This window comes from Centrocercus urophasianus, unplaced genomic scaffold, assembly GCF_019232065.1.
Source record: "Centrocercus urophasianus isolate 14NV4802_14NV808 unplaced genomic scaffold, USGS_Curo_1.0 seq_20, whole genome shotgun sequence".
NCBI classification, from domain to species: Eukaryota; Metazoa; Chordata; class Aves; order Galliformes; family Phasianidae; genus Centrocercus; species Centrocercus urophasianus.
Window position 1 is genome coordinate 6,868,738 of NW_024884756.1, and position 12,366 is coordinate 6,881,103.

General features: G+C 39.1%; 1 protein-coding gene across 2 annotated transcripts in view; it reads right to left on the bottom strand.

The window, feature by feature from the left end:
• The window catches only part of COL5A2 (collagen type V alpha 2 chain), a 165,297-nt gene that overhangs the window by 1,788 nt on the left and 151,143 nt on the right, over positions 1-12,366 (bottom strand). For both annotated transcript variants that reach the window (XM_042822469.1, XM_042822468.1), the window contains 11 exons: positions 12,174-12,281; positions 10,890-10,997; positions 10,712-10,765; positions 10,245-10,352; positions 10,078-10,131; positions 8,770-8,877; positions 7,869-7,922; positions 6,770-6,877; positions 4,674-4,965; positions 3,277-3,464; positions 845-1,069 (listed from right to left, as the gene is read on the bottom strand). In XM_042822469.1, coding sequence (XP_042678403.1) covers positions 845-1,069; positions 3,277-3,464; positions 4,674-4,965; positions 6,770-6,877; positions 7,869-7,922; positions 8,770-8,877; positions 10,078-10,131; positions 10,245-10,352; positions 10,712-10,765; positions 10,890-10,997; positions 12,174-12,281 — 1,407 coding nt within the window. The remainder of the gene's footprint in view (positions 1-844; positions 1,070-3,276; positions 3,465-4,673; positions 4,966-6,769; positions 6,878-7,868; positions 7,923-8,769; positions 8,878-10,077; positions 10,132-10,244; positions 10,353-10,711; positions 10,766-10,889; positions 10,998-12,173; positions 12,282-12,366) is intronic.

Below are 12,366 nucleotides of genomic sequence, written 5' to 3' on the forward strand. Positions count from 1 at the left end.
AGAAAAATTAATCCAGATCTCATCTAAAGTCCAGCTGGGTGAGTCAACTGTCTGGGATATTTCAGGATTATCTCACTGTACCTCTGCTGAGCAATCCTCTCCTCTCTGCACTGTACCTTATTTTAGAACATATATGTCTCGCTTTCATAGTGATGAACAGACCTGTCCAAATGATACAGGAGGATTCCCCCCTCAAGATGGATTGATTTTTCCTTTCATTATTAATTTCTTCTTTCTGTGTATATGTACCTGCACGCGCATACTTGAAGTACATTCCTTTAAAACACAGAGAGTATTCTGATTTATATCAAGTGCAAGACTAATTTTAGTCAAATTTTGCCCATCTCTTGGATTTAGCTGAGAATGCTATTGACAAAATCTACACTATACTCACTCACTGGATTTAAGGCTACTAAAACTTTCTGGGGAAGGAACATTTTCCTCTCCATTTCAGTCGGTCTGAAATAACTAAATACCAAAGAATTTTCTCTAGAGTACTGCCACAGTAATCCTACCCACTTGGCAGACCAATGCTTGAGATTATTCAATGTATGAGATTTCACACAGAAGTAATAAATATTGTTTGCAAAATTGCAAATCGGGAAGATACATATCCTCAGCATGCTGACTAATAACTAGTAATTTAAAAATATCCTCTAAAGACATTGATTACACATACTGAGAACTGCAGTAAAATGCCTATTCAGGTACTTCTGTAACTCTTGGTGAAATTCTGCAGCATTATATTTTTCTTATTCTATGGATTGCTTTCCAAATCAAGAATTGCCACCATCAAAAGCTAGAAGTCCTGTTCTTCCATGCCAAGAACAGAAAGGCAACTTACAGAACAGCTGTCGTGAAGAACAGTGTATCTGAATCGGCTGTTTCCCTCTGCCTTGATCTCCAGGTCATTGGCCCCTTTCAGAACAACAGCTTTCTTCAGGTTTTTGGTTTGGTCATCCATGTACCCAATGCTGTTCTTACAGAGGTAAGTGATATTCTGGGAAGCTTCCTTGGACAGGAGGCGCAGGAATGTCATTTGAGTGACAGCTGTATCCCCGTACACAAACTGAGAAGACACGAAATAGATCACCATTCATAAAAAATTCAATAACAGCTTGTGAATTTTATAAACATCATTGCTGTAACTCTTCCCAGATACAACTAGCAGGAGCTTTACTACATAAAATCTAAGAGTGATTTCTTTCTTAATTTCTTGGATGCTAAGGATGAGGAAACTGATAGCCTGCAGCAGGGATCGTTTTGGGAGAATTTTGACCATTAAGCTCTGAAGCTGAACAACAGAAAGGCGGAATGAAATAGTGCTTTACAACAACCTCAACTGGAATGAGAAAAGTCAAGCTGAGAAAGTCCTTTTATAGTGTACCCACTTTATTGCAACTGCAGTAGGTGGTTTTCTACAGGTCACGTATCGCATGTAGAAATGTCACAAACAGCCAGTTTGACTACATAAATTCTGCATATAGGTATCCATCACATATTTAGCTTCTGCAAAAATATTAATGTTTTATGATGTGCCATTGTTTCTAAAAAACATTATAGCAGTATTACTACGAATGACAACAATGTCTGAATTCTTAACAGTTTTTCCCCTCTTGAGAAGATTTCATTTGATTTGTGCTTAGTGAATCGTTACACCATAGAAAAAAGTTAAGAAAGACTAAAAATGAAAACGTTTCACTGGAACTGGCAAAGAAAAAAGAAAATCCTGCATGTCACCGCTGTCATTTATTATAAAATGTTATCTTTGCTTAGAAACATCAGACGTGTATTAATTAGCATCTGTAGTAAGTGCATATAACTACTAAACAGTTTCTAACGCGAGCTACCAAATCGGGCAGCGTTTTCAAAAATGAAATATTCTTTTACAGTTTTACTCAAAATCGCAGAATTACAGAATGGCCTGGGTTGAAAAGGACCACAGTGATCATCTAGTTTCGACCCCCCCTGCTACGTGCAGAGTTGCCGACTGCCAGACCAGGCTGCCCAGAGCCACATCCAGCCTGGCCTTGAATGCCTCCAGGGATGGGGCATCCACAGCCTCCTTGGGCAACCTGTTCCAGTGCTTCACCGCCCTCTGAGTGAAAAACTTCCTCCTAATATCTAATCTAAACCTCCCCCGTCTCAGTTTAAAACCATTCCCCCTTGTCCTGTCACTATCCACACTCATAAACAGCCGTTCCCCTCCTGTTCACATGCTCTCTTCCAGTATTGGAAGGCCACAACAAAGTCTCCCCGGAGCCTCCTCTTCTCCAACTTAAAAGCTGATTTCTTCCTCCAAAGAGCACAGTACTTCAAAACAAAACAAAAAACCTCTTTATGTAGCACTGCGGGCAGCTAAATGTCAACTGTAACCTCTTGGTTCAAGCAAAGTTCTCCAAAACTTCACAGTAAGTGAAAGCATCTCAAAAAAAGCAATCAATGCCACATATTTTCTTAATGCTACATCTGTTCGAAACTCTAACCTGTCAACAGGAACTCTCTGATTGATAAAATCCCTATTATATTTACCCATTACCTGTTCATTTTTAAGATATTTAATTGCGCTATGTGAAATAACAACTGAAAATATATTTGTTTTTAATTTAATGAACCAGGAATGAAAATTATTAAAAGGTGGTCAATTAATTATATGTTTTATATAGCATGAATTTCTTCACTTAGCAGGAGAGTTCAGCCTAACTTAGGAAGCGGGCTTATCACAGAGAGAAAACTGAACAGAAAGCTAAGGACAAAGTTTTTGTTTGCCTAGAAACTGACAGACTCAGCATTGAGTACTTGAAAACTAATGACAGCCTTATTTTCTACAAAAATAGATTCACTGAGAGAATTTCAAGTGAGTCTTGTAGCTTTCAGCAGTAAAGAGCTTTCTTTCAGAAAGCGTAGAATTCAATTAAAACAGGAGCAACTGCAGTCACGTATTAGGGCAAACATACACATTAGGGACAAATATACTAAGTTTCTAAAGTAGATTGTCAGAAGAGCTGACAATTTTTAGGGCTGAAAATTTTTAGGGCCAAGAGAAATAAACATCTACCAGCAGTGGCAGATCAGTCCTGCCTTAGATGTACAATTTTTTCCCTTTCTATAATAACTGTATAATAACAAATAATTGTGTATAAGTCAGTCAAATCAAGAAACAAAATGTTGTAATTGAAATCAAATTTGCTCGGTAGAGCAGATGAAATTCTACATCAAAAGGAAATAATGTTCATCACAAGTAGCTAATTCTTGAAACTAAATACATTTAGTTACCTGCGATCCCCTGTTCATATCAAGGCCGTACCAAATGGGCTTCAAGTCAGATGATCTGCTGGCCCACCATGTTTTACGTGGAATAGTTGATGGATTTGCAGAAATGCAGGTCTCTCCAGTTTCCATGTTGCAGTATACTTTTATAGCATCTTCAACACATCCCTGATTAGGATCAATCCAATATTCACCTGCCAAGGATATAAAATATAAAATTCTGTTATATTGCCACGATTCTTAGAACAGTAGGGAAGATACAAACAAAACAATGCCTCGACAGTACAAAACACAAGGAAAAACAAGCATTCGCTTCATGTAACCACCCAATATTGACATGCACTTCGCTTTAAAGTCATGCCAGATGCAAGCCAATCAGCCTTTCAAATATTTCCCAACTGAGGAATCAAGACTTGACAGTTGTTCAAGGTTAAAGTTGCTCAAAGCTATTTCAAAGCTCCTGGCCGCTCCAAGTGCACAGAGAACAAGTAAGGGTTAGACAAATTTTTGCTGCAGATGCCTCTCCTAATGTTGATGCTGGTGGCAGTGCACCAGAAAACAAGGGAAAAGGGAAAAGATGGTAGGGGGTACAAAAACCATCTGCCTTCCAGTCTATCAGTGGCAACTCATATTAATTAGGGAAACTCCAACTGTCACGTTAGCATTTTACCACCTACCAACTGCCAGTAAGCAGCAGCAGCAAAAACTCCAGATGGAACGAAGTCATATGTCATCAATCCTATTTTGAGTAGTAATATTTTGAGCTAATAGCAATTAAGCAAATATTCACAACTGATGTAACTATCTATCTCTGTCATCATCTAAGCAGTATTTCCTTACTACCTGCTGGTAACTTCCAGAAGCCGACCGCCATGAAGTAAGAACTATTTTACATGTAAAAATACATAAAAATATGAAAGAAGGGGGTCACCTCTTCTCCCACGTAACCAGCGACAGGACTAAAGGGAATGGCATTAAGTTGTGCCAAAGGCATTTGGATTGGATATAAGAAGAATCTCTTCTCAGAAGGAGTGGTGAGGCATTGGAACGGGCTGCCCAGGGACGTGGTGGAGTCACTGACCCTGGAGATGCCCAAGAAACACGGAGATGTGGCACCGAAGGACACAGTTAGTGCACATAGTGGTGACAGGCTGATGGTTGGACTGGATGATCTTAGCAGTCTATTTCAACCTTAATGATTCCATTCTATATACCAAATGAATAAATTGGCATGTATTAGAATATATATCTAATAGGCAAGAAGAAATACTTTCCTGTGTGGGAGAAGTTTTTGAGTTCCTAGTGTTCATGCCAGATTAGACCGAACTCAAAACTACATGCTTTTTTCATGACTAAGTATACACTGGAAATAAGACAGACTCTTATGGCATGTTTACACTCACCACTCTTCTTGGATGGGTGGCACAGTTTCAGGTCATCACAAGTCCGTGCCGGGTGTTTCTTCGAACCGTCTGGGCTGCGCATAGTCTCAATCTGGCTGCTCAGTGACTTCAGCGTGGCATGGACTCCTGGGTCTGTTTTATTGTGGTCATCAGGAGCTGCTTCATCTTCAGTAAACTCTGGTAGCGGATCTGCCATAGCATCATCATAGTGTCCCATGATGTCACCGATGGCAGCAGTGAGGTGACCTGGAGGGCCTGGGGGACCAGGAGGGCCAGGATCACCTGGTGGACCCTGAAGTACAACACAACAACAAAAAAAATAGCAATAGAGGTACAACAGAGTAAATACAGAGTAAAATGACAGAGAAGCAAATCACTGAACAACAAAACTTTGGGGCCATTCACTCTGACATGGAGGAAAAATTCACATATAGGTAAACACTGCACGCTTCCAAGAACAGAGAAAAGAGGTTAGCACTGCACACGAGGTACTGCATTCTAAGATTAGAGTTGCACCCTGCTTCACATTTTCACTGTCTGTCTTAATATCTTGCTCAAATTCTTCTCAATTTAGCTTTCAGACAACAGCTGGAAGAAGTCATCAAAGCCTCTTGATTCCAGTTTTTTTTAAGTCATTTGTCCCTCCTTGTTCTCAAATCCCAGTCTAACAGCTTTATTTCCACACAGCTGCAAGCAATTTTCAGAGCAATCTAAAATTCCTGCCTTCTATGAGTCAGCTCAAGCACACTTTCAATTAGTAAAACCTGGAAGGAAAATTTGGAAACAGAAATACCTATACATTTATCCTGCACAGTTCTGAGCTTTCTGGCAACAGATCACCAAAATGTGAATGAGAATCCACATCATCCTGACTTGGAACAGCAAGTATTTTTCCAAAAAACAATATTTTTCCTAATGTTGAGGTCTGTCTGTCCACCTGGACTGTGATATCTACAGAGGCAACTGAGTCTTGAGATAAATAAGATATCTGTCAGCAAGCATTATATGTCCACCTGCACGTTTCGAGAGCTCTTTGGCCTGCAATGTACCCACACTGTAAGCCTGATGCTCTGGTACATGAGATGGTATATTATAATGTGGCACTTCCTTTGAGGTTAATTACTTCAAAATTCACAACTAGCATTCCAAATTACGATAGAGCATACAGCCAAACAAATATATGCTGCATCTCTTAAATGAAACATTCAACATTTATTCATTTTTTGTTCCAATTACTTGCATGCAAGTCAACATGAGAAGCAAGACTGAAAATATTGCTATGCAGTATTTCTTGTATTGCCTCATTATACTAAAGAGCTATTTAGATACACATTTTATTCTACACAGAGTATTCATTCACTGTTGATGTTTCAACACAAATTGAAATACTAATAATTGGTAGAAATTAAAATGAAATAGAGTAAATATTAGCACGTGATAAAGACAGGAAACATCATGAATGTTTATTCTATGATGCAGAAATAAACAGCTGAAAATGCCTTCTCTTGTTTGTTAGTTTAGGAACATTTGCTCTACCTTTTCTGCCTTATTTCTCAAAACGAGCAACATCATTTCTTAATTCTTCACACAATCACCCGTGCCACCCCTTTCTCAAATCCCTCCAGTTTCTAACTATCCTTCTGGGGATGATATAACGTATGTTTTATAAATTAGGGTATCATTAATTAATAAATTTGTAATATGCCTGCTGGATTTAGAGAAGTTTAAGACTTTGGCCAAAGCAGAGTTTTTTTATTTGCTCATTGTCAGTGGCTTAAAACTTCAGTCTGAAGGTCAGCTGAGCTCAGTATTAGTTTGTGCTGGGATTAATGGACTGAAGAATTTCCTGAATGCAAAGCATGATAGAGCAAGCTGCTGGAAATCTTGGTGATTAAGACGGGGGATGTCAAGAGGTTCAGAAGATAATGAATGAGATATTAGCCCTTTTGTTGCATGGTCACCCCAGTTAGCTGTTGGAGAAACTGTATTCAGTATCACGATGTGTCTGGAGTATGTGGATGTTTGATAAAGCTGCAATGTACCGTAAAAAAAAAAAAATCTCATTATTTTAAAGTAACCTATTTCCATCAACTTACCTCAGGTCCAGCTTCTCCTACACTTCCTCTAACACCAGGAGGCCCGATTGGCCCTAGTGGTCCAGGACTTCCATCTTTGCCTGATGGACCAACTGGACCTGGAGGACCCTACACGAAATTGGAGAAAGAAGAAACCTATTTTAGCACTGAACAACAAAGTTATACAAAACCACCTTTCTACAAACAATCACAGAATTTCACAATTGTTGGGGCTGGAATGGACTTCTGGAGCTCCCCCAGTTCAACGCCTCGCTAAAGCACATCCCCTACAGCAGGTTCCACTGGAAGGTTCTGGGCAGGTTTTTAATATCTCCAGAACAGGAGAATCCACAATCTCTCTGGGCAGCCTGCGCTGCAGTGTTCTGTAACTCTAAGTGAAAAGTTTTTCCTCATGTTCATATGGAACTACTTGTGTTCCAGTTTGCACCTGAAGCTCCTTGTCTTATCGCTGGGCACCAGTGAGAAGAGCCTTAAAACTTCACTACAATTATTTGTGTTACCAAACTTCAAAAATCATCATTTTTGTTCTTTAATGCTAAAAAGGCAGTTTCAATATTCTTCCAAAGTCAGTCACCTCAGACAACACACTTTGAATTCAGTGACTACCTTTGCCTGAAAGATTTAAGTCCAACTTCAAATGCTACATCTTAGAGCAGCCGCTGTATGCCCACATTCATACAGACCCAGAGACATCCCGTTACTCAAGAACACACCAAGAATCATACTTCTCCTTGCCCTTGTTAAAAGGGCACTTTTTCACTATTTCCCCAGGGTATAGTGAAGTCCAAGAAGTAGAACGGCCACGTATGTGGTTTTGCATCAGGTGTAGCGTAGGTGTCTGTATAAAGAGACTGCAGATCCTGAACTTCTCATCTAGCTCTCTTCATATAACTTTCTTTTCTTAGCTATTTTCATCTAACTACATTTTATGTTAAGCCTCATTTATTTAGCAAGGTAAATCTCTCAGCAAAAGATATGGCAATAAACCCATAATACTAACATCAATAAAAGTCAGAAAATTAAAAATGAAACTGAAATAGAAATCTAATTGTGGAAAAAACAAATGGGAAAAAGTCCCAGACTGAATCTTTATACTCACCCGAGGACCAAATGGGCCTGGAATCCCAGGACTACCCTGTTCACCAATAGGGCCCTAAACAGAAAAAAATTATAATTGTGACATTTAAAGCACGTTCTTTTAGTCTTAAAAAGACACTGTGCAATATAGACCTTAGTGTGTGACTATATTTATATTACATTTTAACAAGGGCAAGTACCTTTCCTTCTCCTGATTAGTTTTCATCTTATTCTCTTTTTCACTAAGACATGGCAACAACAGCAATCTCAATTCAAACGAATAGAAGAACGGTGCTTAGGTACACTGATAAAGTGTTTCTGCAGAACAGGCTTGCTTCATGCCATGTACAATCAGTGCTATTATGAAGTCCAAAGATGCTTCACATGGTGCTTCATTTGTTTTGATGGGCTTTTTTTGACTGACTCTTTGCCTACTGGTTGAAACATTCAGCTCTTACACAGGATCAGTGACCAGCCGTCAAAAAATTTTCCGTTTTACTTCCAATCAACTGCCACTGAATTCATGAAGTTCTTACAAGTACTGGAGAGAAAGAGAGAGGGGACTGTCATAGTCCTCACGAGATTTTGGATTTGATTTCCTGACTGTTAAAATACAGCGTCAAAAAAATACTCCGCATTCTAATGTAATTACCCAAAGGGACCAAATTCTGAATAGTAGAGTGCAGTTCTCGCAAAGCAAAGGTTTATTTCACTACCAAGTAGTATTGTAATATTGCAATAAAAATAATTAGCGAGTGCAGGCCAACAGGCCAACCAAAAATACCTAATGAGAAAAAAAAAAAAAAAAAAATTGTGTTTTTTTTTATTCCTTCGTGAGTTTTTGTTTTTGTTTTTTATTACGCTTCTACCACATGGTTTAACTGCCATGAAAACATGATTACAGTATAAACAAAACAGCTTACAGGAGGACCAGGAAGACCTTGAAGCCCAGTGAAACCTCGGTGTCCTTTCTGGCCCCTGTCACCTCGATCTCCATTGTCACCTTTGTCACCACGAGGCCCTTGGGGACCCTGTAACAATCAGTAATTATACGTAAAATTTCAAACTGGGAAACAAAACAAAACAACAAAAAAAACCCCACTCCTTTTCTTTTACATGCTGCATTCAGAACTCCCTCACTTCTAAAGATAAAAAGAACATGATGCTGAGGCAGTTCCAGGAATTGTAATTGTTACCAAAGCATAAGCAAACAATTACAAAAACTGTGTAACACTTAATTACGAGTGTGATAATCAGCTTAGTCTGCTTAACTTCCTAATACAGTAAAAAAAGACAGAAAACCGTAATAACACTACTAAATATCTTACACCATGAAATTTACACTGAGAAACATCTTTGTCTTACTGGACATAGGAAATTATTTCCATGGGCAAGACTGAAGTATTACAAACCTTTCACAGGCTTGTGACAATAAACAGGAAGCCCCCGTGTCGCACTTCCAATTCTTGAAGCTCCTTTTGCCTTGCTTATGATTGAAGTACAAGTGAAGTTACACTGCCTAACTGCAGACAAAAGTGTCTGGGCTCCCTGGTACAAATGGCTGGGTTCTCCTGCTGTCAATTTCACTCTTGTCATTTTAGATTGAAAATTCCCATACTAATTCAAGAATCATTGAAAAAAAAATGGCTCGTGCTCTCAGTTCTATGTTTCTTATCACAAGTTTCATGCTAAATTTCTCAGTGCCAAATACCAAATAGTTTATCAACGGCATCATTATCACTAACTTTCTTTCAGTCATACAACTTCTGCTTAGGCTCTGGACAACATTCTTTCAATTTCCCAAGTTTGCAATTCGTTTTTCTCCAATGTTGGATTATAAAAGAATTACGTAACACAAAAAGATGGGGTTTGTTTTCTTTTCTATTGGATTGAATTCAGATTCCTCTAAGCTGAATAAGGCAGTTTCATGGGAACAGGTGATTTTTTTTTTTTTTGTCTTTTATATTTCTGCCATTTTGATCTAATAATCTGCCTTTAGCATTCATTCCTGCACTCCTAATGTGAACTGCCAGACAGATCATAGCCAATTACTGACTCAGGTCCACCATGCTCTGGACAACATCACACTCCAAAGAGACTTGAAAAGCATTTGGAAATCAAAGCACTTAATGTTGAAGCTTTGCTCAATATTCTGATTCAGGCTCTGTTTCTCACGCTCTGTCCTGTTAAAAGTATCTCAGATGAAATCATAGAGATCACAGAAAACTTACAGGCAAACCTCTTTTTCCTGCACGGCCTGGGGGACCCACTGGCCCTCGAGAACCCTAAAAGAATGCACAGAGAGGACATGTGCATCAATCCACAAAAGTAGACACAATACTATACGTATATAAAATAACAGATTATTTAAACCAAACCAGAACTCCTGGTCACTTACAGTTTCACCTCTTTGACCTGCATCTCCCGGAGGTCCAACAGGACCTGGAGTTCCAGGACCTCCTGGAGAGCCAGGTAAGCCTGCAGGGCCAGGCTCCCCACGATCACCCTGCAAAACATAATTTCAATATTATTTACCTGAAGAGAATGGAAGTACACTAAAACAACAAAAGTTAGCATTCTCAATGTATTTTCCCCTAAGCAATGAGACATTAGCATTCCTAATCTATTTTCTCACAACTGTGATCTACAAAGATATTCATTCTGTAAGAACTCAAGTCTGAGTTTCCAGGGACACGTGCTCTTAGCAAGGTGTCAATTTTGAGAGTATCTTCTTACTCAAAGCTGTAATATGCTTTTAAAGCAAATTCTTCACTCCATGAAAAATGAATGAAAAAAAAAAAACACTAAAAAAACCACAATAATAAAATTGAGATTTACAGATTTAAGAAAATAACTTATTCTTACACGCTCTCCAACAGCTCCATCTCGTCCTGGAGTACCATCATTACCAGCAGGTCCCTAGAGTTATGAAACATATATGGCCAATGATTAGCTCCATAATCTCACACACAAGACAAACTAGAAATTTGTCTTTCTGTTCTTTTGGGTTTTTTTCTGCATATTCCTAGGCTCTAATACTTACTTCTGGACCAGCTTCCCCTACAGGTCCAGTGGCACCAGACTGGCCAATAGGTCCTGGGGGACCTTTATCACCGGGGGGCCCTGTGGGACCTTGTTTTCCTGGTGTACCCTAAGAGAAATGAGAAATGCCACATCAACATTTTAATCACTGAAAGAAGAAAGCACAAGTAAAATAATGCCTAGAAGACACTGCTCATGAACCTGAACTACCCTCAACATCATTCAATGCATCTGAGTGACAGGAAGGGCTGGAGCCAGGATCCACCCTCTCCCAGTCTTCATTTAAGGGTCGGCAGTGGAGGCAAGGGGTTTTTGCCAAAGATCCCTGCATTCCTGCGACCTCCCAAGGGTAAGCAGATTCTTTCCTTTGTTTCTACTTATGTGGCTGCTGCATTTGGGTATATCCTCACTTGCTGCAGCTTAGGACTTTGTCATGCTGCTGTTATTGCTGTGCTTTCCATCGCGTTATAGCATTTTAGTATTCTAATAGATTTTTAATAATATTTCATATACTGCAATGTTTTTAAGCAATTTATTTGTGTTACTCACTTTTAAATAGGGTTATATTGACTAAAAGCTTCACTTGACATTAGTCTGTCTAGGAGCAGATCATGAGTACGTAATTTCTTTGTCAATGTCTTACGGCCTTATCCCCAGCAGACAAAGTTTTCCCAACACTGGAAAAATGCAATGCACTTTGAATTCATCCACACCAATACATTCTTTTAACCTGGAATAGTTCACACCTGTCAAACTATAAAGTGATTTATAAAGTGGATCCAGCACTAGTGACAGAACTTCCATACTACCATTTTCATTGATACTTTATTTGATGTTTTTGTCTCCTAGATAATGAAGCTTTTTAATAAATACTGCAATGAAGTAAAAGAGCACAACTGGCAATGGGAATATTGTAGTTCACAATTTATGAAATAGCAGTTACAGAACATTTACTCACATTCAAGTGACTTTTGGACACCTAAGCATATAGTCTGGGGTGTTTTTTGAAAGGTCTAGTTTCAAGTCAAATAAGAATATTTTAGCCAGATGCCTTAGGATATAACCCACTTACTCTTAATTCAGGTCCAGGTCATCCAATAAATCAGAAATAACATCTCCCACCTCACACACTTCTATGAGATTTAGTTATTCACTATTCTCTCTACATTCACTCCAGGAATTTATGTTTTCCAGTTTTCTCTTCACATTACGGTGCGCTATGCTCTCATCCCACAAAGATGATGACAATATCCAAGGTTGGTATATCAGTTGGGCTGTTACTTACTGCAGGACCTGGCAGTCCTGGCATGCCTCTTTCCCCTCGCTGTCCTGGCATACCAACGATACCTCTTTGACCAGTAGTTCCTGCTGGACCTGGGGGGCCATCTGGACCCTGAAATTCACAGGAGATAAAATGATGCTACCATAATTTCTGCAGCAATAACATGACAAGACCAAGCCTGGAGTTAGTTGAGGGA